The sequence below is a fragment of the Phragmites australis genome, chromosome 4, assembly GCF_958298935.1.
Source record: "Phragmites australis chromosome 4, lpPhrAust1.1, whole genome shotgun sequence".
In the NCBI taxonomy this organism is placed as follows: domain Eukaryota; kingdom Viridiplantae; phylum Streptophyta; class Magnoliopsida; order Poales; family Poaceae; genus Phragmites; species Phragmites australis.
This window is the reverse complement of record NC_084924.1, coordinates 5,178,037-5,204,849: the sequence shown is the minus strand read 5'-3', so window position 1 is coordinate 5,204,849 and position 26,813 is coordinate 5,178,037. Positions and strand designations below refer to the sequence as shown.

General features: G+C 40.2%; 2 protein-coding genes across 3 annotated transcripts; one reads left to right on the top strand and one right to left on the bottom strand.

Annotated features, from left to right (window-relative positions):
• The first annotated feature begins 438 nt into the window (after positions 1-438).
• On the top strand, positions 439-4,450 carry LOC133915373 (uncharacterized). The gene is made up of 7 exons (XM_062358514.1): positions 439-602; positions 1,698-2,045; positions 2,239-2,466; positions 2,554-2,908; positions 2,987-3,111; positions 3,226-3,361; positions 3,899-4,450. Exons 2-7 carry the CDS (start codon positions 1,702-1,704, stop codon positions 4,136-4,138), a joined length of 1,428 nt encoding a protein of 475 aa, XP_062214498.1. The 5' UTR covers positions 439-602; positions 1,698-1,701; the 3' UTR covers positions 4,139-4,450.
• A 908-nt stretch (positions 4,451-5,358) lies between these two features.
• LOC133915372 (casein kinase II subunit alpha-2-like) lies at positions 5,359-14,962 on the bottom strand. 2 transcript variants are annotated; one of them, XM_062358513.1, is made up of 11 exons: positions 14,424-14,962; positions 14,200-14,329; positions 13,448-13,642; positions 11,070-11,227; positions 7,243-7,333; positions 7,099-7,164; positions 6,142-6,224; positions 5,993-6,056; positions 5,844-5,912; positions 5,663-5,739; positions 5,359-5,432 (listed from the first exon to the last, which is right to left on the bottom strand). In XM_062358513.1, the coding sequence occupies exons 1-10, from the start codon at positions 14,732-14,734 to the stop codon at positions 5,680-5,682; spliced, it is 1,227 nt and encodes a 408-aa protein (XP_062214497.1). In that variant the 5' UTR covers positions 14,735-14,962; the 3' UTR covers positions 5,359-5,432; positions 5,663-5,679. The 2 variants fall into 2 exon arrangements, with proteins under 2 accessions (XP_062214497.1, XP_062214496.1); XM_062358512.1 differs by having other exon boundaries at positions 5,416-5,739.
• Between the last annotated feature and the right edge of the window lie 11,851 nt (positions 14,963-26,813).

Here is a 26,813-nt window from a genome sequence, read left to right as displayed (position 1 = left end):
TGACATTATTTCATATTGCCTAACTTCTTAGCTTATTGGCCTACTTGTTCTAGATACTATATTTTGCTTAAGTTTGCTTAAGTTTGCTTAAAATTAATTAGTCAATTTTTTAACTAAAAAATGTAACAAAACTAACCTTATAACAATTTATACCAAAATTAGCCGTGAACCAAACGGCCGTATAGTCCCCACGGATCAAAAAGACAAGGGTCTATCCTGCCTCGTGGTCGACGCGGTCACTTCATCACTTGCTTCGTGTCCTCGATTCCACGTGATGAGGGCCCATCTCCAGCACTCCTTCCCGATCAGACGGATCGGAGCCTCCGATGACCAAGCGATTTTTCCTGTGCCTCCCCGGCCCGCACTTGCGCGGGCCCACGCGCAGCGTGTGTTGTGCTCCGCTCGGCATCCATCTACCCCATCTAACCACCGCCCGCTTTTAACTTGCCCTCCTCGCACTGCTCCTCCGCGTACTCCTCTCGTGTTGGGAGATCTCACTCTTCCTCCCCATCCTCCGCTCGCCTAGGGTTTCACGCCCTCGTCAGCGGCGGTGAGGCCTACACCCACCTCGGTGCAGGGCGGGCGGCGGCGTCGTGGGCAAGGTAAAGCGGCTCTCTCCCTCCGGTCCGGATCCCGAGGCGACCCGAGTGGCTTGGCGAGTCGTAGTCCCTGATTCGTGTGTCGTGGGCGCAGATCTGCGTTGTATGCTTAGATTTGTATCCTTGCGCGTTGATCTGCGTCGCTCCCGTGCTCCTCGTCCCGGGACTTGCTTCCTGGGTCCATGGAGGGGATGCGTGCATTGGTTTGATTTTTCGGTCTCTTAGCTCCGAGATCTGTGAGGTTTAGAGGCGTTTGATGGTGGTCTGGGGGATGCGATTCGAACGATTCAAGGTGCGTGATGCGGTTGAGCTGGTAGGTGAGTCGTCCAGATCCATGCGAATCTAGGGTGCTAAGACGGTTGTTTGGTCGGTATGTTCGTTAGGATTTTGATTCGTGCCTGTTTTTTGAATTGTGTGTGATTGATGGAGGCGACGTTTCGGGTGGTGGGTTGTGCTTGATTTAAGCGTTGAAGAGTTCCCTTTGGTTAATTCAGGGGTCAAGCAGGAATCCTGGAATAGGGGTTTGATTATGCGGAGTGTATATGGAGCTTAGTTTGTTGACTAACTAAATTGATTCGCGATTCAAGCTAATTTACCAACGAAGATTACTAACAAAATAATTTTAATGTCATGCAAGATGGGCTGGCAAAACCAATAGGTACCACAAAATCCTCTGCTTCCTTATGTGCATCTTAGGACCTTGAGTACAGCTAGCCCTTCGCCATTCCTCTTGACTGAATTTTATCTATCAAATCTAAACAAGGAAACAAGCATTTTATTTCACTCTTTAAGTTATGATGTAAAATGAGCATCATAATGTTAAATTGCAAATTAATCTAAGGGAAATTTCTTCTCTGCTCATATTTTCCGTTAAGTGTGTGATGATTCATGTTAACTTAGGTTTACTTTTTATTTGAAATTCAGCTCTTGCTTTGACTGCATGTACATATTTTGGTAGGTTCACTTATGTTTTACTCAAATGGATGCATCTACTTAATCAGAATTATGACTGCACAATGCATTAGGCTGGGGATTTCGTAAAGTTTATTACTAGGTTACATGACAGAATGCTGATCTATTTTTTTTTCTTGACTACAGAGAGATGGCTGGCGGGTTTCGAGTCCTGCATCTTGTCAGGCCCTTTCTGGCTTTCTTGCCAGAAGTGCAGAGTGCTGATAGGAAAATACCATTTAGAGAAAAAGTGATCTATACTGTCATTTCTCTCTTCATTTTCCTTGTCTGCAGCCAGCTCCCGCTCTATGGCATTCATTCAACTACTGGAGCTGACCCTTTCTACTGGATGCGAGTTATTCTTGCATCAAACCGTGGTACTGTTATGGAGCTGGGTATTACTCCAATTGTGACATCTGGGATGGTTATGCAACTTTTAGTGGGATCGAAGATTATTGAAGTTGACAACAGTGTGAGGGAGGATCGTGCTCTGCTGTAAGTATCGATGGATAGTGCAATCTCCAATTTACTTTTGTATGTATTGGTGGATACTTTGCTTATATTGACATAGTACAATGTATTGTTGCATATCATTTTATCAATTGAATGCCATTGATAACTGTAAGCTTGATTCTTGTTTCTTATATCTGGTGATGTTTTGTGATGCATAGTGTACTTTTTTACTCAGAAATGGTGCACAGAAGTTGCTTGGTATCCTGATTGCTATTGGAGAAGCTGCGGCGTATGTTCTGTCTGGAATGTATGGTAGTGTGAGCCAACTTGGAACTGGGAATGCTATTCTCATTATACTTCAGCTTTTCTTTGCTGGCATCATTGTCATCTGTCTAGATGAACTCCTACAGAAAGGCTATGGTTTGGGTTCCGGTATCTCTCTTTTCATTGCTACCAATATCTGGTAAGCATGTTAAATTTCATCTCTCATTGATTTGCTATTCTGTTACAACCATCAACACTGGCTTATGATAAACTTGCTCTCGTGTAGTGAGAATATCATCTGGAAGGCGTTTAGCCCCACAACCATCAACAGTGGGCGTGGTGCTGAATTTGAAGGGGCTGTCATTGCATTGTTCCATCTGTTGATTACTCGAACTGATAAAGTTCGTGCCCTACGCGAGGCTTTCTACCGTCAGAATCTCCCAAATGTGACCAATTTACTTGCTACTGTCTTGGTCTTCCTCATAGTTATCTATTTCCAAGGCTTCCGCGTTGTGCTTCCAGTGAGATCAAAGAATGCCCGTGGTCAACAAGGCTCATATCCAATCAAGCTGTTCTACACTTCTAACATGCCAATCATTCTGCACTCTGCGCTGATTACCAACCTCTATTTCATATCCCAGGTACAGACTTCAATTCTAGTGCTGTACTACCGATGATCTTGCCATGAATGTGCAAGCATTGACATGTTTTTAGCGCAGCTTCTCTACAGGAAATACAGTGGAAATTTCTTTGTCAACCTTATTGGGAAATGGAAGGAATCTGAGTACTCTGGCCATTCTGTTCCCGTTGGTGGTCTTGCTTACTATGTAACTGCACCATCGAGGTAAATAATTATTCTCTAGGACGTTACTGCCTTTAATTTATGATTCTGTTTTTGATTGTTAATAATAAATGTACCATTAATTATACTTACGTTGAATATTTGGAAAATGTGCAGCTTGGCTGATGTTCTTGCGAATCCATTCCATGCATTGTTTTATGTGGTCTTTATGCTATCAGCCTGTGCTCTCTTCTCAAAGACATGGATTGAAGTTTCTGGTTCATCAGCGAAGGATGTTGCTAAGCAGCTGAAGGTAAAAGCAATGCACACTTGTAATCAATTTTTTATTCCCAGTTACTGTGCCTGGCCTATATTATGTTTCATAAGTCTAACATTTCATGGACAAGGTTGATTTTAATGCAGCATTAGTATCACTGAGGTACATGCTGTTCATTTGCTGTTTGTACCCATATTGCTTTTATTATGACCTACAGAAAGCCATAATTCTGGTTAGGGTCACTGGAGATTTTATTGGACCCTAAGAAACTCCAGCCTAGTGTTGGGGCGTAAAGATGTACACCGACTATGTAAGGTGTTAGACAGCAATGTCTGCATGCACTGTGGTTAGTTAAATGGGATATGGACTGGAAATGTTAAATGGGTTGATTGTCTAATTTGGTTTAGTCATGCAAAATTACTGTGCAAGAGCCATCTGTTAACCCATAACTGATTAGTTAAATATGGGGGTAAGGGCTGGAAATCTTAGTAGTGTGATGGCATAATTTGATTTACACATGCAAAATTTTCTTGAAAGAGCGACTTGTAAACCCTTACCTTGGCAATTCAACAGGAACAACAAATGGTGATGCCAGGCCACCGTGAATCGAACCTGCAGAAGGAATTGAACAGATACATCCCCACTGCTGCTGCATTTGGTGGAGTATGCATTGGCGCACTGACTGTTCTAGCTGATTTCATGGGTGCAATTGGTTCAGGAACTGGTATACTGCTTGCTGTTACCATCATATATCAGTACTTTGAGACATTTGAGAAGGAAAGGGCGACCGAGCTTGGTTTCTTCGGGTTTTAATCACCGTAGCTGTGGGAGCCGTGTTATGGGTATAGCTGAATCTTCCTGCAAGTCACAGTACTGCTACCGGCTGTAATCGTTGTAATTGGAGAGCTTATAGTCAGTTTAGGTTGCAGGCTAATTTACAGTGGGAAACGTGTAGCAGGTTCTGCATGTGTTGGCCAGTATGGTAGCTTAAGTTCTGCCCAAGTACAGCCGTGGCCATCATCTATTGGTCTTTTTCTATCTTCTCATGTCTTATAGTGACCCAAATGATTTTGGATGAATTTACTTGTCTTGAACTGAATGCATGTTCTTATTTATTTGCGATAATGATCTTACTAATGTTTCTGATTCATGGGAATTACTGCTTACTCCATCTTCTATCCTTTCTTTTTCCTGCATTCTGAAAACTGTTAGCCTAGTATGTTATTTTGCAGGTTGTTGATGCCCAGTTTCCATTATTTTATATAGGCCAATGCTGAGCTACTTGGATGTTTTTTTTTGTGTAACTAGATTGAGCACAATTTCTAGTGGTTGTGTCCATTGTTGGAAGCTGCCTTACTGTTTCTATACAAGGAAAATTAGGTGCGTTTCCTCGTTAGCAACCACCACCCGGACGACCACCTTTACAATCTTCGACGGTATCACTTCGAATCCCGATTGGATGTCAGACGACCACCTTTACACTCTTCTACGGTATTACTGGAATCCCGATTGGATATTTAGGGTAAACGGCGAGTGCCATCTTGGTGATGAGCGCCAAGGGCAGAAAGGATGCTGTTGACCCCTCGTTGTGGCGACGGTACGCTTGTGGTAAGCACGGCACGGGCAGATTCGTGTCGAATTGTTAGGTGATGTCAAACTCAAGCAGGAGAATGATTTCAAATCGGTCGGTAACTCGATGAGTCTACTTTTGACTAAGCAGTATTATTTTTCTCATCCTGGACGACGAACAGAAGGTAATTTACTCAGAAATTTTTTATGACAGCTTATAATGGAGCTTGCAAAGCCAAGTAGAGCAAAGCGTGGACTACAACGACCCATAACAAGATGCACGCACGTTGCTGCGGGAGACAATCAGCATCACTGAAAGGAAATCTAAACACCACTTGCACTGACAGCCCATAACAAGACGCAAACATTGTCGCGGGAGAAAATCAGCTTCACTGAAAAGCCACAACCTAAACACCACTTTCACCGACACCGGGGTACAAACAAGCACAAATATAAGAGTCTGATAATAGCGAAATGACATTTGAGATTGGGGAAAATACCGGAAATTTCTCTCCAAGTGATGCAGTATTCAAGCCCACTGGTGAAATAAATTATTCGAAATAGAACAATCAGCAGAGAAAAAGAATTAACTCCTGCACACAAAATGTGTGACACATACATGCCGACTATGACCTTATGCTGGATAAATCATGTACCTGCCTTAAAAATCGAGTATTTTCTCTACACATTTGACACCAGTTCAAAAAATTGTCAAATATGACATGCCTCGCATGACAGTATCAAACCACTTGAAAAAAGAAAATGCACCTTTGCACATCCTGTAGCTATTGTGATTTTGTCCTGCTGCTTTCGGAGCTTCTTACTGGACTGAAATATGGATGAGCCTGCACACATCAAACAGATGCATTTAGCACAAGCTAGTTTTGAAATTATACATGCCGTATTGATACAACAACTTGCTTCAAGAATGCTGGCAAGAGAGAGGTACCATGGTTTCCTTAGCTGTAGGCCTTTCCTGGTGATCATACCGGAGGAGCCTATCTACCAAATCAATAGCCTATAAAAGGTAGAAACTTGTCAAAAACACAAGAAACGAGGAATAAAAGGCTACATTGACCGAAAGGCAACATGAATCACCTCAGGGTTAGCTAGGTGTCTGTTCCTAGCGTTAACAAACTTCGACCATGGTTTCCTAGTATGTCTGTAGCCATGACAGCTAAGTTAGATCAGATCATCCTAAATAAAGAGCATGATAGTCTGCAAAATTATCCAAAGCAATACATGACCTTCCAACAAGTCTTTCCAGTTGTGGGTCAAGTTGGAGGCCATATTTTTCAAGGTAGTTATAGAAATCTTCTGTACCAAGAACCTGCAAGACAGCAGCATGTATCGCATACATTACTCACAATAAACAGTGTTCAAACAAATCAGATATAATGCTTTCAAACAACCATTTCTTTCGGAAACACAAGAGTAGGGGATCAGAGGAGATTGTACAACCAAAATGGCTGCATAACATTTCAAATAGTCAATATCATAACTACAACTGTGGTGCACCATATAATTATATATATATAAGATGTGGTAGCAATCACAATGAACTCAGAGGCAATACAAGGGGATGATGCAATAATCACAATGAACTCAAATGCAATAAAAAAGAGATACTGCAACAGAAAATTTTATACTCTGAGTAACATAAGGACACGCATAAGCAACAAAACACTTCAACACTGGATCCCTGACATTTGAACTGGTAGAATACACTAAAGGTTATTGTTATAATCACTATAATGTATAGGGCAACGTATAACGCTGGTATATTGGTACCCAAAAAATCAACAAGATGCAATAAGTTATTGTAGTATTGTTTACCTGCAGTAAGAAATTCTGTACAAGCAAGGCTATGATGATCTGCTATTAAGGTCCAAGTAAAGATGTAGACATAAAGTAATAGCTCGTCATTAACAGCTCTAGGTGACTCTAAAACAGAGATATTTTACTACAATGGTACTAGAAGACAATTCATATACACAGCATATAAAAAAATAATTTCACATAAAGCAGTTAAATTGTGCAATCTTAACATACTAAATTAAATTTATGCAATGTTAACAAATTAAATTAATTTCACAACTCACAGGGCTCGCAATTCATGGTATCGTTCCATTAAAGCGCTAGATTAAATGGCAGTCAGAAATATGTTGACAGGAAGTTTCCACACTGAGAAGCTTCGAACTTACCTCAGTTATTTTCACTAATTGGTCATAATTATCCTGGCCACTAAAGAAAGGGTCCACTCGGAATATCTGTTAAGAATATCAAAATGCATATCAACAAAGGTCTGTTAACAAAGATAATTAATTGATCGTAGCCTTGCCACTTACCATTGCTGCAAACATGCAACCGAGGCTCCACAAATCCAATGAGTAATCATAATCTAATAAATCCACAAGAAGTTCAGGGCCCTTGTAGCATCTGTAAATAGCAAAGGGCACAATAAGCAAAGGATGGAAGAAAGGCAACGGGGCAGCTAGGGAGTAATAAATAGCTAGGGAGTAATACTACTACTACTACAATAACAACAACAACCACTTTTTGTCCCAAGCAAATTGGGACAGGCTAGAGATGAAACCCACAAGATCCAGCTAAAAAGATGATGAGAAAACAATAATGATAATAGATATACTAGTAATAGTAAAAAAATTAAAAGTAACAATAGTACAAGGAGATTGATGCTAGTTATAGTTTTGGCACGTGAATTGCTAACTTACAGGCGCTTCCATCTGTGGATAGTTCTTTACGAATATTCCATTCTTTCAAGTCTCTCTTTACAAACTCCTCCCATGTTAGATTTGGTCGACCCCTATCTCTCTTCACATTATTAACGCGCCTCAATATCCCGTTATGCACAGGTGACTCTAGAGGCCTTCGTTGGATATGTCCAAACCATCTCAACCGATGTTAGACAGGCATTTCTACAATTGGCGCTACCTCTACTATATCACGTATATCATTATTTTGGATCTGATCCTTTCTTGTATGGCCACAAATCCATCGTAACATATGTATCTCTGCTACCATTAACTGTTAGACATGTCACCTTTTAGTTGGCTAACATTCAGCGTCATGCAACATCACGGGTCGAATCATCATCCTATAGAACTTACCTTTTAGCTTTTGTGACACCCTTTTGTCACAAAGGATGCCAAAAGCTTATCGCAACTTCATCCATCCAGTTTTGATTCTATAACTAACATTTTTATCGATATCACCATCCTTTTATAGCATCGATCCCAAATATCGAAAAGTATCCTAGGGAACCACCTCTCCACTGAGACTAACATCTTCTCCTTCATGCCTAGTAGCACCGAAATCGCATTTCATATACTCGGTTTTGCTCCTACTGAGTCTAAAACCTTTCGATTCTAAAGTATATCTCCACAACTTCAATTTCCTATTAACCCCTATCCTACTCTCATCAATTAGCACCACATCATCAGCAAAGAGCATACATCGAGGGATATCTCCCTGAATGTCCCTTATGACCTCATCCATCACCACCACCACCAACAGCAGCAGCAACCTTTGTCCCAAGCAAGTTGGGTAGGCTAGAGATGAAACCCACAAGATCCAACTAAAAAGATGATGTGAAGACAGTAATAAATAATAAAGGTACTAGTAATAGTGACAAAATAAAATTAATAACAGTATAAGAAGACGGATGCATAAGTTATGGTTCTAGTATGTAGATTGCTAACTTTCACACGCTTCTATCTGTGGACAGTTCTTTGTGGATATTTCATCCCTTCAAGTCTATTTTTACAGACTTCTCTCATGTTAGGTTTAGTCGACCACTATCCCTCTTCATATTATCAGCACGGCTCAGTATCCCGTTATGCACAAGTGACTCTGGAGACCTCTGTTGAATGTCCAAACCATCTCAACTGATGTTGGATAAGCTTTTTTTCAATTGGAGTTACCCCAATCCTATCACGTACTCCCTTCGTCACAGTATATAGGGCGCCTTAAATTTTTGCCGATGCCCCAGTATACAAGGCGCCTCAATTTATGTTGATTTCTCTGAAGAGTACCCCGTATGCATGCATGCATGACTCGTTTTAAAAACAGGATGCAAGCTGCTGGGAGAGCTAGCGACGCGAAATGACTAGGAGAGCTGGCAATGCTTGGAGTGCATGGAGAGCTAGCAACGCTAGCTGCCCGGGTCGAGGCGCAAAGCGGCGCGTCCGCCCAACGAAACGACGCGAGCATGCATGTAGCAATCAGGAAGAAATTGATGTGAGCTTGCATGCAGCGTCCGCCCAACGAAACGATGCGAGCATGCACACTTAGGGGTATATCAGGAATAAATTGTGCCGCGCGCCCTCTCCTTGGTCTTGACGAAAATATTTAGGCGTCCTATATGCTGGGACGGAAGAAGTATATCATTATTTTGTATCCGATCCTTGTACGACGACAAATCCATCGTAACATACACATATCTGCTACACTAACTATTGAACATGTCGCCTTTTAGCTGACCAACATTCGGCATCATACATCACAGGTCGAATCACTGTCTTATAGAATACCTTTCAGCTTTTGTAGCACCTTGTCACAGAGGATGCCAGAAGCTTGACGCCATTTTATCCATCCAGCTTTGATTATATGACTGACATCTTCATCGATATCACCATTCTTCTGTAGCATCGATCCCAAATATCGAAAGGTATCCCTCCTGAGAACCACCTCTCCACCAAGACTAACATCTTTCCCCTCATGCCTAGTAGCACCGAAATCACACTTTATATACTCGATTTTGGTCCTAATAAGTCTAAAACCTTTTGATTCTAAAGTCTACTCGGTTTTGAGCCCTTATTTAATTGCTTTGGTGACCTCATCCATCACCAAAGTAAATAAATAAGGGCTCAAAGTTAATCCTTGATGTAGTCCTATTTTAAGCGGAAAGTCATCGTCACCTTCACTAGTTTGGACACTGGCCACAACGTTATTGTACATATCCTTGATAAGGGTAATATATTTTGTTGGGACTTTGTGTTTCTCCAAGACCCACTGTATGACATTTCTCGGTATCTTGTCATAAACCTTCTCCAAGTCAATGAATACCATGTGTAGGTTCTTTTGTTCCCTATATCTCCTCATAAGTTGCCTTATCAAGAAAATCACTTCCATAATCGACCTCCTAGGCATGAAACCAAATTAGTTTTTAGTAATGCTCATCATTCTTATGCATATTTGTTTCAGCTGGAGATTGTGAAAAACAGCTTGTCGATTGTAAGAAGCTGGATTGTAAAAGTTGGATTGTGGATTGTAAAAGCAAAAAAATCCAACCTCCAAATTGTAACAATCTAGCAATTCGTCTTCCACCAGCTTTTACAATCCAGCTGTTTGTTCCAGCTTGCAGATTGTGATCACAATCCAGCTTTTACAATTCAACTGTTTGTTTCAGCTTGCAGATTGCGATCACAATTCAACTGTTTGTTTTAACTTGTAGATCATGACCACAATCCAGCTTTTACAATCCGAAACAAACAGAGCCTAACACAATACTAACCATGTCATAAAGGTTTTCCTAGAATTGCCTCTTGATGCTCTCATGTGAACTACTTGAGGGGCATACGCACTAATAACGTTCAAAACCAAATCCCCAACAACCAGCTTAAGTGCTTAACAAGGATAATCCTATCTCTATGCCTCTTAACGTCCACCACTTCGTTCTTCAGGCTCTTGTCAATCAAGATGCCAACTCCATTTCTACTCGCGGTCTCTGTGTACCATAGCTTGAAGCTGGTATTCTCCACCTCATTCACCTTCTATCCCTTCCATTTAGTTAACCGTTGTATCAACTAACTCTATCAACTTGCCTATTAGAGACCCCACGTTCCAACTACCTAAACGGATCCTACTTAGATTGTTAAGAAACAATGTTAACATCAATTTACTATTTCTATGCATTACTATTTTAATAAATAAACAAAAGATATGAACCATAACCAATATAAAAGTGCGTTAAAATTCTATTATATTTCACAAGTCTACTAAAGGAATATATAAAGGGTGATGTCAACAAATCAACAAAATTTTCATGATAGATGATAAGTGCTACCATGCATAGGTGGGCAAATAAAAATATCCTTATTAATAAGCAGAAAAGGTCCAAGAACACCCAATTTTCAAAGCCAGGGCAATTCACCTTGAAGCAACTCTAGCATTATATTCCATCTTGGGATGATAGAACTCCGCAAGGCCCCAGTCAATAAGACGAAGCAGGCGTTTCTCATGATCAATCATGATATTGTGAGGTTTGACGTCTCGGTGCATGATACCTCGTGAATGACAATAGTCTAGTGCCTACACAAATAATTGGGAAAGTTAAGACCACCAAGTTGAATGCAGTCTAAAGGAAATAGGAGGGCTAGAACGTTTAAGTTGTTAATTGCATAATAAACAGGTATATCATGAAAAGAGAGCTATTAGCCACAAGACAAACTATTCATGAAAAGATCATCCTTCATACATCATCCTGCCTTTCTTTTGGCCTTTATGATGCCTCGCCCAAATACATCAAGGAATTAGTTTCATTTTTTTGTGCAAACATATAAATGGTGGTTCTAAATCACATACTAAGGGCACTATGAATTTTTGCCTCTTCATATGGATTTTGATTATCGAATGATAAATAATGTCCATTGCACCATGTGGCAATGAAGTAGATAAAAAAGAATTCACCTATGTACAGCCACCAACTTCTAGAATCTAGACTCCCTCATATTCTGCTATTACTATTTTCCCTTCACGCATAACAGTGTGCGGAAGCACACAAAATAGTGCCCCTTCTTCTCTTTTCTTCAATTCAATGAGAAAAAACTGCTACTGCCTTCTGAATGAAATTTATGTCCCTTACACATTGTAAAAACGATAAATGAGTAGTGATTGTTGGATTATATGACAACATATTGCATATGTCGTCAACATGTCTGATATTTTGTCTAAGGTTTAATTCATATTTACAAATTTTAATTAGATTTGGAGCTCTTGTTTGGGATGGTGCACTGCTCTGTGAAATCAGGTGGTAAGATAGTAAAAGTTTGATGTTGTAATTCAGAATGAGGTGCGGTGGCAGTGGGGATGGGAGTGCCAGGGTCAGGTGTTGCCAATAAGTTAAAATACTGAAATTGGTGTCTTTAAAATCCACTGTATCCCTAAACAGAGCCTTGAGTGCATTTCGTAACATCTTATCGCTGGAATACCACATAGCATGGCAGAAATTTTGCAACTAGTGTAGATGTCTGTTCAAGTGTTCAGAGTATTGTTGCTCCCATATTGTCTGTCAATTAAGTTAAAGATTGCAGACTTCAACCAAAAGATTTTTTTGGGAGAAGTCTGCCACAGGCGCACTACATATACTATTATGGCAGCTAACCCATTAGAATCAAATAAAATGTACCATTTTATCATTTAATCTCCTACCCATAACGCCAACCTATTATCATATCAACTGTAAGACTCTATACAGGCATATTAATGGGTACACCCAAAATCTAATTAGACATTATGGAATGAGATTTTTCAGAAAACAAAGTATAGTGCTATTGTAGGTCACACATACGCTACATATTTGTCTGATTTTCTGCAGTTCAAACTTTAGAGTCGATTTCATTTATACAAATCCATTACAATTTACAAGTCATGGCTCTGTTAGACATGTTATTCAGACTGTACCATGACTCCATGAGTGACACAGATAGAATATAAGACTTGATTGTCTAAAGTTCCAAACAGGTGTACTGATTTCATAGCAGGAAGCGATCATCCTTTCTTGGTCAAACAGGAACACCTATGGGAGGTGATATCTTAACATAATTCAACTCTACCAACCCATAAAACTATGTAAATGGAAAACAATAAAAAAATGAAAAGAAGCTAGCCATATGTAAATGGACTATCAGATCCTAATATTCACTAATCAATATAGAATGATGGATTGGCACCAGCCTATAAGTCACAGTATTTTCGAAAACAAAGGTAGGGACCTATCCCAACAAACTAGTGATTTTTTTTTCTCGCCATCAGATCACAGTAGCTAACAAGCCATAATAAGTAAACCATCAGATCATAGCAGCTAACAAATCATAAATTAATAAATTGTCAGCTAAAGAATATAAATCAGAGCAGACTTATCAGCTCAACACAACTCTGAAAACTTATAAGGTCAATGTGATGTGCAAGAAAAATTGTGAGCATTTAATTTTACTTTGATTGCAAAAGGTAAGAAAACGTTCTAAGAATCAAACAGACCCATCATGAAAAAATTAAGAATGAAATAGCTGCACCATGAACAAGGTCACAGAAATGAGATATCGCTCGGTTGGTAGAGCCTGCAGTTGAGAGGCACCCACCCGGGCTCGAACCCGGGTGCTCACAGGTCATGTGAGTACCTCCCTAAAGGGTTCGGTATTCCCCCCTCTTAAAACAAAATCAGGGGGGACATCTTCTCTCCGTCTTCGAGTTTTCTTTTTAACAAGGTGACAGAAACAACACATACGAGGATTTTGAGATTCAGATTCTTGCCTTCAATAATTCGAAAATATAATATCTGATATCATAATCAGATAGTGCAGGGTAAAGCACTTTGAAGTCAGTGTTGTTGACATATTCAAAGATCAGACTAGGCGTCTTGGATTCATCATCTCTGACAACATCAAGTAGCTTTACAATATTTGGCCCGCCATATAAGTTTTGAAGTATCTTTATTTCCCTCTTTATCTGTATCATCATAAAAGAAATCCTCATGAATCGCTATGAAGTCACGTAAATCTAAGTAAATAGATAAATTAACACCTATAAATCAATGTGCCTCGATTAACTGTAAAGTTTAGCCAGTAAGCCTAAAAAGGATCAAAAGACCACGAGTAAATGGCACTGCAAATGAAGATTTTTTGCAAGGACAAAATTCAATCTGAGCTTTTTAAGAGAACTTACAAGTGAACTTTTCCTTGTGAATTTGTTGAACATGCAAGATAAAACAACAGACTGTGGAGCCACAATGTCTCACAATAAGAAAAGTACTCACGGATTAACACAAACCACATTGCTTCATGCTCTCTGGCATCTTAGATGTATCCACAGTAGAAGGAACTAGCAACTCTACGATCCTTGATTCTAACTCAGAGACAGTTGAGACTAGTAGCCATTCATATCCTTCAGGTTCTACTACATGACACCCAGTGCCTTTTCTAATTTAAGATTCCAACAATGGCAGATTACAATGAATAGAAACGCAACAACCACAGCAACTAAGCATTACGAACGCAAAGTCTCACCTTCTTCTTCTTCACGGGCTTGAGGATCTTAATGACGCACCTCTCGTCGCTCCCAGCCCGGAAGCCTTCGAACACCTCGCTGTACTTCCCCTTCCCCAGCTTCCGCAGCACCTCGTACCCATCCTGCACTCTGCGCGCACAGGCACATCAGAACGAAAACCCTACACCCCCAAATCTGGAGACCACGTGGTGAGCTGAGCTCCAGCTCCGTCCCTGCTCCCTACCCCCACTGAATGTCGAGAGACTCGTAGTCCCAGTACTCCTTGGGCTGCTGGGCGTTGACGTCGGCGTAGACGCGTGCCACGGACTCGGCGCTCCCGGGATGCCGCGTGGCCCGGCCGAAGCGCGTTGACATGGGGAGCGGCGCCTCGGCGGCGGCGGCGGCGGCGGCGTAGACGGTGGGGGCGAGGCGGCGGCGGTGGTGCGCGTGGCGCGGGGCCGCGGTCGAGAGGAGGAAGCGCAGGAGCAGGTGGTGGGGCGCGGCGGCGGCGGTGGGGAGCGGGAGGACGCGGCTGCGCAGGGCGCACCAGGCCATGTAGCTACGGCGCGGGGTGCGGGGGATTGGTGTGTCGGTCGCTGGCTCGCTGCGGCGTGCGAATACGACTGCGAGCAAAAGCACGGACGCCTCCGCGGTCCGAGCTGGCGCCGCCGCACGCACGCACGCAAGGCCGGCCGGCCGGCCGGCTCGGGCGTGGCCCGGGGCCGTGGATGGGTTTGCGGCTTTGCGCACGTAAAAATCTCGCACCGTGCGCCCGTGTGCCGGTGCGGTGGGGCGTAGTCGCGTGTGCCGCTTTGTGCGTTCGGGATCCGGTGATTGGACCGGGCTGGCATGTTGGCCACTAGCCCACGAACGAGGCGAAGCGGGCGGGCGGTCCAAGCGGGGCCATTTCCCCCTACTCGGAGCTCGGGAGCAATGGGACGCCGCTTTCGCCTCCCACCCGCTACACGCCGCCATCTTCCACCCCTCCTCAAAACGGGCGAATTTAATGGCCCACTCCAAAATACCACTTACCACGTTTACTCTACCATTTGTCAACCGGGTCAATATTCAGCTGCGTGAATGAACAGTATCCACTATAAACCATACCTAAGAGCTAAAACAAGCACTAGAAATGTGTCGAATTTTTACATGCTCTTTAAGCAAACCATTTTAATTGAATTCACTAAAAATCTTATGTAGAACTCAACCTAAAACTTCTCAAACTTTTGCAACTTTAGCAATTTTTAAGATCTCATAGAAATTCCAAAAAATATAAAAAACCACTAATATTTCTAATATAATGTACTAATTTCTAAAATTATCTCCCGCACTAGGTTATAGATGAAAAAGTGAGTTACTTATAATTATAGAGTTAATAAATAGGTATTACAAATAAACTCATTTTTTCACCTTATAATTTAGGGTGAGGGATAATTTTAGAAATAAGTATATCACATTAGAGTAATATTAGTGAATTTTTCTAGAATTTTTGGAATTTTTGTGAGACCTTAAAAATTGATAGAAATTACAAATGTAGCATCATTTGGAGAATTTTAGTTTGAATCATATACAAGATTTTTAGATGAATCTAGTTAAAAATAGGTTGCTTATGAATTATAAGCATACACAAAAATAGACATATTTTGTGTGCTTTTTTTAAGCTATTAGAATTAGTAATATGTATTCTTGTAATTAGTAATATGTATTCTATTCTTCCATTTCATGTGCGTGTAATCCCTGTTGTTTTAATTTCTTTCCTGTAGCTATCTGTCAGCAGCAATATTTCTCATCGAGAATTATAATACTGCAAATATGAACTGAGAAGTTATCCTCTGTTGGTCATTGCAGTCATTTTGGTTGGACATATATATATATATATATATATATATATATATATATATATATATATATATATATATATATATATATATAATCACAGCTAACTATTCTCTACTCACTGTGCATGGAGCAGGACCTAGACCCTGGCCCTGTTGATAAATCCGTCCTCGTGGAGCAGGTGCTTCACAAATCAGAAGCTATATTTGTTGGGAAGGTAACCGTTTAGAACTTGTCCTCAAATTTTCCATTTTACCTGCTTATTTTCCGTTAACGTAATCAGTTCTCAGTTGTTGGGTCTTTCAAAAATGTTCTCGTTTATTGAACTTCTCCCGATCGAATATGCAGATCTGCAAACCTGTTAGATTATCGAACATGGCACCAGGCTTAACCAGTGGGAAATGAGACATGAGGGAATGCTTACGTTATTGCAGCGGTCTGGATTTTACCAACTGTCTTTCTTGAAGAGGGTTCAGTTGGACCATGCATTGTCAAATGCATTAGTTGAAAGGTGGCGACGTGAAATGCAGACGTTTCACTTGCGGTTTGGAGAGATGACAGTGCTCTTGCAGGATGTGGCAATTCTTACTGGGCTTCGTGTACATGGTGCTCCTGTCACTGGACCGACGGACTGTAATCGGGAGCAATTGTGCTTACAGCTTCTAGGCCAAGAACCTCCACAGATCAAAGGTGGTTCTATCAACATTGCATGGCTGCATGACACATTCAAAATCTTACCAGAAGGTGCTAAACAGTCAGATATAGAGTATGCTGCACGAGCCTACACCTGTACCAAATTGGCTGCAGATTATTTCCTGATCTGAGTGGGACTAGAGTGCACTTGTGATATTTGGCCCTTCTCCACGATTTTGATGCCTCAGGAGAGATGGCCTGGGGGACTGCTGTTCTAGCCCACCTCTATAGAGAGCTTGGAAAAGCCAGCATGAAGGGCAAAGCAAACTGCTGTGCGTTTCTCACTCTTCTTCAGGTAGTATGTCTTCTAAATTTTGCAGAAATTTCACTCTAAATTAATACTAGAACTAATGTCCAGTGCAATAAACACTGCAGATATGGGCATGGAGCATATCCAAATAGGCTGTCCTGAACGACTAGAGAATAAGGCTCTACCCAATGACCGCCCCCTTGGATGCAGGTCTTTTTGAGCTCATATTGTTTTGATTATCACTTTCCTTTACTTCAATTTATGCTCCATGATATGAAAAACATCTGATAACTAGGTGGAATGTCTCCTTCAAGAAGCGTGAATATATATGTCCGGTCCATGGGCCATGAGTTTTACAGGCATGAGCTTGATACCATATCAGATTGTCAGGTATGAGTTTCATGACTTCAGGAAGTGTATTTGTGGTATTGGATGCTCATTACAGGTTGCAAAATGATATCAATGTGTCTTTTGGATGTTTTATAGATCACATGGGACCCATACGCACCAAACCTGATAGCTGAGCTCCCTGCAATATGCACATTTGGATCTGTAGTTTGGCGATCATGGACTCCATTAATATGCTTCCAAATAGTGGAAATGCATGTGCCTGATCGTGTCTTACTACAGTTTGGAATGTTGCAGCACATCCCAGACCCAGTTGAGGCAGTCGAACGTGTTACAATGCAGGGTAAAGCCGATCAAGATTGGTCTACCTATCATGATTGTTGAAATACTGATCGATATGCACGTATAGATATGTCGCCAGCCAACAAGAATCGACCGATCTATCAAATCTATGACAAGAGCGGTCACGATGCCGGTGCTGGTGCAGATTTGATGAAGATCAAAATAGCCAAGTGGTGAATTCGGCTACGACTACGACATATGATCTTGACACGAACTGGTACACAGATACTGGAGCAACCGACCACATCACCAGCGACTTCGATAGGCTTACGACCCGTGACAAGTATCACAGTCACGAACAAGTTCAAACTGCGAATGGGTCAGGTATGTGCATTAGTTATGTTGGTAATACTAAGATCAAAACCCTAGATCGTGATTTGTATCTTAAAAACGTTTTACATGTACCTAGAGCTGCAAAACATCTTCTGTCAATCCATCGCCTTACTTCTGATAATAATGCCTTTCTTGAATTTCACCCAGATCACTTTCTTGTTAAGGATCAGGACACAAAGCAAACCCTTCTTCACGGCCCGTGCAAAGGTGGTCTTTACCATATCAAGTCTAGTTCGGCAACCACACACCGAAGTGTTCTCTCTATCGCCAAACCTACCAAGGAGAGGTGGCACAGTCGTCGAGGTCATCCATCGTTCAATATCGTTCAACAAGTTCTTAGGTTAAATAATTTGCCTTTTGTTAGCACATCAAGTAGTGAGTCAGTGTGTGATGCCTGCTAAGAGTCATCAATTACCATATTCAGTGTTTAATAAAGTTTCATCTTTTCCTTTGGAACTTATTTTCTCTGATGTATGAGGACCTGCCTCTCAATCTACTGGAAACAATAAGTACTATATTAGTTTTATTGATGATTTCAACAAGTATACATGGATCTACCTGCTTAAGAGTAAAGCTTATGTGCTACATATTTTTCTCCAGTTCCAAACACCTGTTGAACGCCTAGTTGGACAAAAAATCATTTGTGTCTAAATAGGTTGGGGTGGTGAATATAAAAAACCATACCCCTTCTTTCAGAGTATTGACATTACCCACAGAGTTTCTTGCCCACACACACATCAACAAAATGGTTCCGCCAACAAAAACATCATCACATTATTGAGGTTGGCTTAGCTTTACTTGTGCATTCCTCAATGCCTTTAAAATTTTGGGATGAAGCTTTTTTGTCAGCAACGTTTCTCATTAATTGTTTACCCACTAGAACAATTAATTTCTCAACACCTCTTGAAAAATTGTTCAGCGAAAAAACATATTGTTCCTTTCTTAAAAACTTTGGCTATGCTTGTTGGCCAAATCTTCGACCATATAAGCAGCGTAAACTCAAATTCTGTTCCGAACGATGTGTGTTTCTCGGCTATAGTCTTCTTCACAAAGGTTGTAAGTCTCTGGACATGTCAACAGGCCGAGTCTATGTTACGCGTGATGTAACCTTTGACGAAGATGTTTTTCCTTTTGTGGCTCTAGGTCCAATGGCCGGCCATCCGCTTTGTTCTGAAGAATCTTTGATCAATGGGAATGATGACCAACATACTAATGTATTGCCTAACCCTAATACCTCTGTTGAGCTTGTTTCTTCGTTGCAGTCTTCTAATCAGCATGCAGATGCATCGCCAAGCTCTACGTCGATCTTGTGTACAGGAACAGACAATCCATGCATGCCATCATCGTGCGCGCGTCTGCCTACTCCCGGGCAACCTGCTATGGCGGCTTCTGATCCAGCGCCACCCAAGCTTGAGGCCCAGTCCCATCTTCGATCAGATAGTGCACAGTCTCATATGGGCTGGACCTGATAGAGGGACATGATGCTGGAATGCAATCTGATGGAAGGATCCCAAGTCAGAGTCTAGCTATTGTTGTGCATGTGCCTATTCACGTTTGTGTGCATGCAGCTGATCCTCCACGACGTGCTGTAACACAGCTCCAAAACAAGATTACATGTCCCAAGGTATATACTGATGGAACTATTTGTACAGATATTTTAGGGCGTCCTCATGCACTCTCATGCTCCCGTGATGAGGAGCCTGATTCATTGGAAGCCGCTCTAGGTGATGTGCATTGGAAGTAGGCAATGAATGAGGAGTATAAAGCTCTCATGCATAACCAAACCTGGCGGCTTGTTCCTCAAGACCAATGTTAGAACATCATTGATTGCAAGTGGGTTAACAAAATAAAGAGAAAGGATGATGGTAGCATTGATAGATATAAAGCTAGACTGGTTGTGAAGGGCTTTAAACATAGGATGGAGTTCATTATGAGAATACATTCAGTCATGTCGTGAAACCAGCTACTATTAGACTTATTTTGTCACTAGCAATGTCAAGGGGCTAGAGTCTTCGACAGTTGGATGTACAGAATGCGTTCTTGCATGGCATTCTGGAAGAAGGGGTGTATATGAGACAACCTCCTGGGTATGAAAGTAAGAAATTGCCTCAGCATGTGTGCCATCTTGATAAAGCCTTATATGGTTTAAAACAAGCGCCTAGAGCATGGTACTCGAGGTTAAGTGCTAAGCTTCAGAAGATTGTTTTTGTGCCTTCTCGTGCTAACACATCATTATTCATCTTTAACTGTGGCAAGGTTGTGGTTTACATGCTTATTTATATTGATGATATCATAGTCACAAGCTCATCAAATCACCATTGTTTGTCTTCTTGCTGAACTACAGTCAAACTTTGCACTGAAGGACCTTGGTGACTTAAGTTATTTCTTGGGGATAGAAGTGAAGAAGAGTGATGGCGGCATCAGTTTGTCACAAACTAAATACATCAATGATGTATTGAGAAGGCCAGGCATGACTCATTGTAAACCAGTCACTAGTCCTATGACAACTTTAGAGAAACTCTCAGCTACAGGAGGGAAGATGCTTGATCCTGTAGAAGCAACCAAATACAGAAGCATTGTTGGAGCTTTGCAGTATATCACTTTGACATGTCCTGATATAGCCTTTTCAGTGAATAAAGTTTGTCAGTTCTTGAGTGCTCCAACAGAAGATCATTGGACAGCAGTAAAAAGGATACTTCATTATCTAAAGTATACCTTGATAGATGGTCTAGTGATCCGAAAGTCGCTATCAACATTAATTAGTGCATTCTCATATGCTGACTAGGCTGGGTGTCCTGATGACCAAAGATTAACAGGAGGATTTGTTGTTTTCTTTGGACCCAATCTCATACCATGGAGTGCAAGATAACAATATACTATATCAAGATCGAGCACCGAATCTAAGTATAAAACTCTTGCCATGCAACAACATAAGTTGTATGGGTTCAATCACTATTGAAGGAACTTAATATTGAGCAGCCTAGAATATCTTGTCTATAGTGTGACAATATTGGCGTCACGTACCTTTCAGCTAATCCAGTGTTTCATGCTCGGACGAAACACATCGAGGTGAACTATCATTTTCTTCGAGAACGAGTAGCTCGAAAGATGCTTCACATAAGATTTATTCCATCACAACATCAAGTTGATGACGGCTTCACAAAAGCACTCACGGTGAAGCAGTTACAATTTTTCAAGAACAATCTCAACCTCAAGACATTGTGATTGCAAGAGGGTGTTGAAATACTGATCGATATGCATGTATAGATATGTATAGATGGATTAGTTTAAACCATTGACTTGCTGTACAAGTTGTATTAGCAATAGATCTCTCTGTTGCCGTGAAGCTTTTGTACGCGATATGGCACACAGCTGCCTATATATTGAAAGCCGGACTCGACGCTATTTGGTGCGCAAGATCCATCTGTAAATCATTGCTCTCTCTTTTCAATGATAAGTACATTATGCAATGGGAGAACAGGCTCTCCTCTGTTGTTAAGCAGCAAGATACAGAGAATTCGGATCCTACTGATGCAAGGAATTGTTACCTAGTACAGGTCAGGGAACGATGGGTCAACCCTTCAATGTCATTGGACTTGGAGAGACTTTGAATACGTCTATGAACAAGTTAAGTTCAATGCAAGGTGATGTTGAACCTCCCTCTGGCTCTGAACAAGAAGAACCTGCTGCTGCGGTGCCAGGGTGCAATGAACTGCAAGGTGCTGTTCAGACACAGCCTGAGGGTGCAGTGTTGGTCAGGACGGAGTCAATGCTGTGCAAAATCCTATCTTTCGAGAGAGTGTCGAGGACCCAATTGAAAATAGCAGTTTGAACCCTGAAGTTGTGAAAAAAACCTGTTGCTATGCCTGCTGAAGATTTGCTTATCTCTATTGTTGGAGAGAGAACTCAGAGAAGTGTTAATTCATTCACTGGAGAAGCAACCGATACAATTCTAAGGGAGGAACCCACTAGCGATGAGGACCATGGCAATCTATATCCAAATGAGAGATCTAAACGGAGTAAATTGAAGATTCTTTCACATGAAAATTCTGAGGACCGTTCAACCATAGAGGCTACTAAAATGGATGGAAATGCAGAAGGTGAGGAGAAAACACGTCAAAATGCAAGAAGTTGATAGCATTCACAAGAAAGAAAAGAAAGCGCTTGTGCAATCATCGCCGTGATTCCTGAATCCATTGTATTATTTTTATTTTAGTTAATATTTTATTTTAGTTAATATCTTCAAAGCATTTATATATATATATATATATAACATACATAAAAAAGGCTCTGAAGATATATATATATATATATATATATATATATATATATATATATATATATATATATATATATATACACGGCGAGGCTATTCTGCGCCTATGCGCAGTTACTATTCGCACTGCGCACATCCCCCAGTTACAACCTGAAATATTATGAGTTACAACTTGTTAGGTAGGTCAGTTACAACTTCACGTCCAGAAATGCATAATTGCAACACGAGAAGCTAACACTGTGAGTTACAACTTGTTATTCGCACTGCGCACATCCCTCAGTTACAACTAGAAACACTGTGAGTTACAACTTGTTAGGTAGACCAGTTATAACTTCACGTCCAGAAATGCATAATTGCAACACGAGAAGCTAATACTGTGAGTTACAACTTGTTATTCGCACTGCGCATATCCCCCAGTTACAACTCGAAACACTGTGAGTTACAACTTGGTAGGTAGATCAATTACAATTTCGCATCCATAAATACATAATTGAAACATGAGAAGCTAACACTGTAAGTTACAACATGTTATTCGCACTGCGCACATCCCCCAGTTACAACTCGAAACACTGTGAGTTACAACTTGTGGGGTATGCGCAGACATGAATTACAATGAGTATACCTACAGAATATACATACAATATATATACACACACGACAACTCTATTCTGCGTCTAAACGCAGAACAGACTTGCGTTGCGCCACTACGGCCACCGAGCCAGCTTCTTCCCGCACAGCCTCAGTTGCAACTCCAAAAACTGTCAGTTACAACCCGCTAAGCAGATCAGTTACAACCACATACATGTCCATCCCACCCACCAGAGCATGCATGCGGGAGATTTTTTGTTGATTCGAATAGTTAAAATGTAATATTTCTAGAACCACATATCCGATTTTCAATCCGTTTAAAGTATATTGTTGGGAAAAATACGCTTAACAAAATAAGATCCATGAAGGCTATATTGTGACGAAATTTTAGGATCGTGAGACCAGTTACTACCGGGATAATACACCGATTACGATCAAAAGGCAGGACAGTTGTAACATCAAAGGCAGGGCAGTTGCAACATGCAAGACAGTGTAGTTACTACCAACACAGCATACCAGTTACTACCGGGATAGTACACCGGTTACGATCAAAAGGCGGGGCAATTGCAACATCAAAGGCAGAGCTGTTGCAACATGCAAGACAGTGTAGTTACTATCAACACAATATACCAGTTACTACCGGGATAATACACCGGTTACGATCAAAACATTCGGGATTTTGAACACATTTAGGCAGGGCAGTTGCAACATCAAAAGACAGGGCAGTTGCAACATGCAAGGCAATGTAGTTACGACCAACACATGATACCAGTTACTACAAATACAGTATATCAGTTGCTATCGACACAGTGTACCAGTTACTACAAACACAGTATATCAGCTACTATCAACACAGTATACCGGTTACTACAAACGCAATGTACCAATTACCAGTAACTACAGTATAGCACAAAGCGCAACTGGTGACTTACATGGACGTAACTCCTGGCTCGGTCGGGAGCGGGCGGGAGGGAGGAAGGAAGGCTCGGTCGGAGAGCGCGCGGGAGGGAGGTTGGCTTGACCGGGGGCGCACGAGGAGAAATGGGCTCGCTGAGTGGCTAGGTGTAACATGAACATACAGTATATATATATATATATATATATATATATATATAGGAAAACTAGTATGTACTCCTGGGTGTATGTACTCCCATCTCTCATATACCACTTTTACACGTGTGTTATACTTCTTTATCACTTTAAATATACTTCATTAGTAATTATAAGATACTACAATACAAATCCCACGAAATTTTTTATGAAATTCCATGATTTTTATCATAATTTGCGTATATACTTCTTTTATGTATAAAAAAGAGTATATAGCAAAAATGAAAGGCTAACATTGAATTTTTTTTCATACAACTCATATTGGAGTATCTTAGAATTAGTATTAGAGTATACTAAAAATGATAAAAGAGTATAAAGTGTTTGTTTAGGTGGTATATTGCATGTGGGAGTACATACTCCTAGGGGTATAGAATAGGTGTCCTATATATATATATATATATATATATATATATATATATATATATATATATATATATATATATATATATATATATATATATATATGGGAAAAATGCAAAAATCTCTCCAAAAGTCACTTGAATTTTGATTTTCTCCCTAAAAGTTGTTTTGTTGCCAAAAAAAACCCCTAAAAATTTGACTTTGTTGCAAAAAACCCCCCAAAAATTTAAAAAAAAATCACAAAAAATTCTAAAAAAACTAGAGACAATTCTAAGACCTTCTGTGATTTTTTTTCAAAAATAATATTCTTTGCATCATATTTCATGGAGTGGAAGTTTGGAAAAAAAGAAAAATGTACAACTCATTTATTAACTCATGTTATTTTAACTTTGTCATGTCTACCATTATTTTTCCTACACAAATAATTGTTTAAGTAAACTAATAAAAGTGGTTTCACTAATTTTGGTGATGTTATGAATTAGTTATGAATTAATCTATCTGCAACACATTTACTCAATCCTGCACATTACAATAACTATTTCAAGATTTCATGTATTTTTAGAAGATAGAGGATAATGTAAGAAGACTAAAAAAATTGGTTTCATGATTTTTGGATTCGTAAATAATTAACTATGCATTTAACTTGAATTAATAAATGAGATGCACATTTTTCTTTTTTTTTCAAACTTCCTCTCCATGAAATATGATGCAAATGATATTATTTTTGAAATTTTTTTCACAAAAGGTCTTAGAATTGTCTCTAGTTTTTTTTAGACTATTTTGTGATTTTTTTTGAATTTTTGGGGGTATTTTTGGAACAAAACCAAACCTTTGGGGTTTTTTTTGCAACAAAACAACTTTTGGGGAGGAAAATCAAAATCCAAGTGACTTTTGGGGGGTTTTACATTTTTTCCTATATATATATATATATATATATATATATATATATATATATATATATATATATATATATATATATGCAAAATTATATGGTTGTTTATAAAATTTGTAAGAATAGGCTACCGTTGCTTATTCATCGGGCGAGAGTAATGTCTCACCTATGGATCCCGGTGGTCAGAGCATATTAAATTAATTTCGCTAAGATCTCGCTCGCTTACGATGAACAAGCGAGAACTTCGTCGTTAATGCTAGGCTAGCCCATCCAAAAAGGGTCGCTCACTGTTCAGGCGAGAACTTTTGGCTATAAAATGTGGTGTGCCGTCCCGATCGACGTTAGCATTGTTATTTTCACTCAGCTGAGCCGAGAGGGAGGAGAAATTTTACGGCGAAGCCCTACCGAAGGAAAACATGTATTTTTTTCTGTTTTTTTACAAACCCGGTAGTACAGCTACTAGATGTATGTTAGGATGTAGATCTAGATTTTGAATTAGGGTTAGATATAGTTTAGCAACAAGATCCTATTTGTTTGTATATTTTAGCAATTAGATGTAGTATTTAGGTATATGATAGATATTAGATGTAGGACTTAGATATAGTATATGCATAACTGATGTAGTAGCTGTAGTATTTAGAGATGTTTCATGGAGTGACCGGGGTATTTTTTGTTGTAGCATAGACTACATGTTAGACCATGTTTGTAATAAGTTTTTGCATTATTATAGATATAGTTTTATGTAATTATTTATGATGTGTCACAATAATATTATGGTGGTGTCGATGGTTACCAGGTATGTCAGATCAATGATAGTTTATGATTTTTTTATGGTGATAGAGAAATATTATATGGTTTGGAAGGGGTAGTATTGTTTGTATTTCAGACAATGAACAAGTGTATCTCTAGGCTTTTGTAAAAAAGTGCCAGACACTTATACATCTGGTTGGTATGAGGTTTGAAAATAGACCCTAAAGTTCAAGAGATGATCATTAGCACTGTGAGCAACCGTTTGAAAGATGGTGTGTACCGGAAGGTGTACCAGCTTAGTGAAGTTCAAGTCTGGAGGCGGTATCTGCAGGACGTTGTGTACAGATATTAGTCTCATATGTTGCTTGTGTAATGGAAGAATAAGGAGTTAGTTGGAGAGATACATGGTAGAGGGTACGCAGAGGAGGAGGGTGATGAGGAAGAGTATGATGAGGATGTCGATCCGAATGATCCACATTTATCGGATTATTCGACTGAACCGACCGGTGAGGCAGATGAAGGGGAACAAATCCCTTCTCTAATTGAACAGATGGAGAGGGATAATCTTGAGACTGACGAATCTCGTGAGTATGGCATGCTAGATGATAAGGATAACGCTCATGCTTAAGTGGACTAGAACAATCTCAACTTTAACAACCTTGTAGTGAACGAAAGGAATCAGGTACCTTGGGAGTATATGCAGAATGATGTGACCGAGGTTGCTAGGTATCTGACTAGTCAGGTCATGAAGGATGTAGTGACTCAATGAGTGATATTGCTTCAACGATAATTTTATCTTGTCAAGTCAAGTAAGAAGGAATATTATAAGAGAAAGCACTTGAGTGAAAAAGTATGT

Excerpts from the sequence above, each read along its gene's own strand:
- LOC133915373 (XM_062358514.1), top strand. The coding sequence starts at position 1,702 with ATGGCTGGCGGGTTTCGAGTCCTGCATCTTGTCAGGCCCTTTCTGGCT. Across the intron at positions 2,046-2,238 it reads AGGGAGGATCGTGCTCTGCT|AAATGGTGCACAGAAGTTGC; the intron begins GTAAGTATCGAT and ends TTTTTTACTCAG. Across the intron at positions 3,362-3,898 it reads ATGTTGCTAAGCAGCTGAAG|GAACAACAAATGGTGATGCC; the intron begins GTAAAAGCAATG and ends GCAATTCAACAG.
- LOC133915372 (XM_062358513.1), bottom strand. The coding sequence starts at position 14,734 with ATGGCCTGGTGCGCCCTGCGCAGCCGCGTCCTCCCGCTCCCCACCGCC. Across the intron at positions 14,330-14,423 it reads TCTCTCGACATTCAGTGGGG|AGTGCAGGATGGGTACGAGG; the intron begins GTAGGGAGCAGG and ends CTGTGCGCGCAG. Across the intron at positions 6,225-7,098 it reads AATTAGTGAAAATAACTGAG|GTTCTTGGTACAGAAGATTT; the intron begins GTAAGTTCGAAG and ends GCTGTCTTGCAG.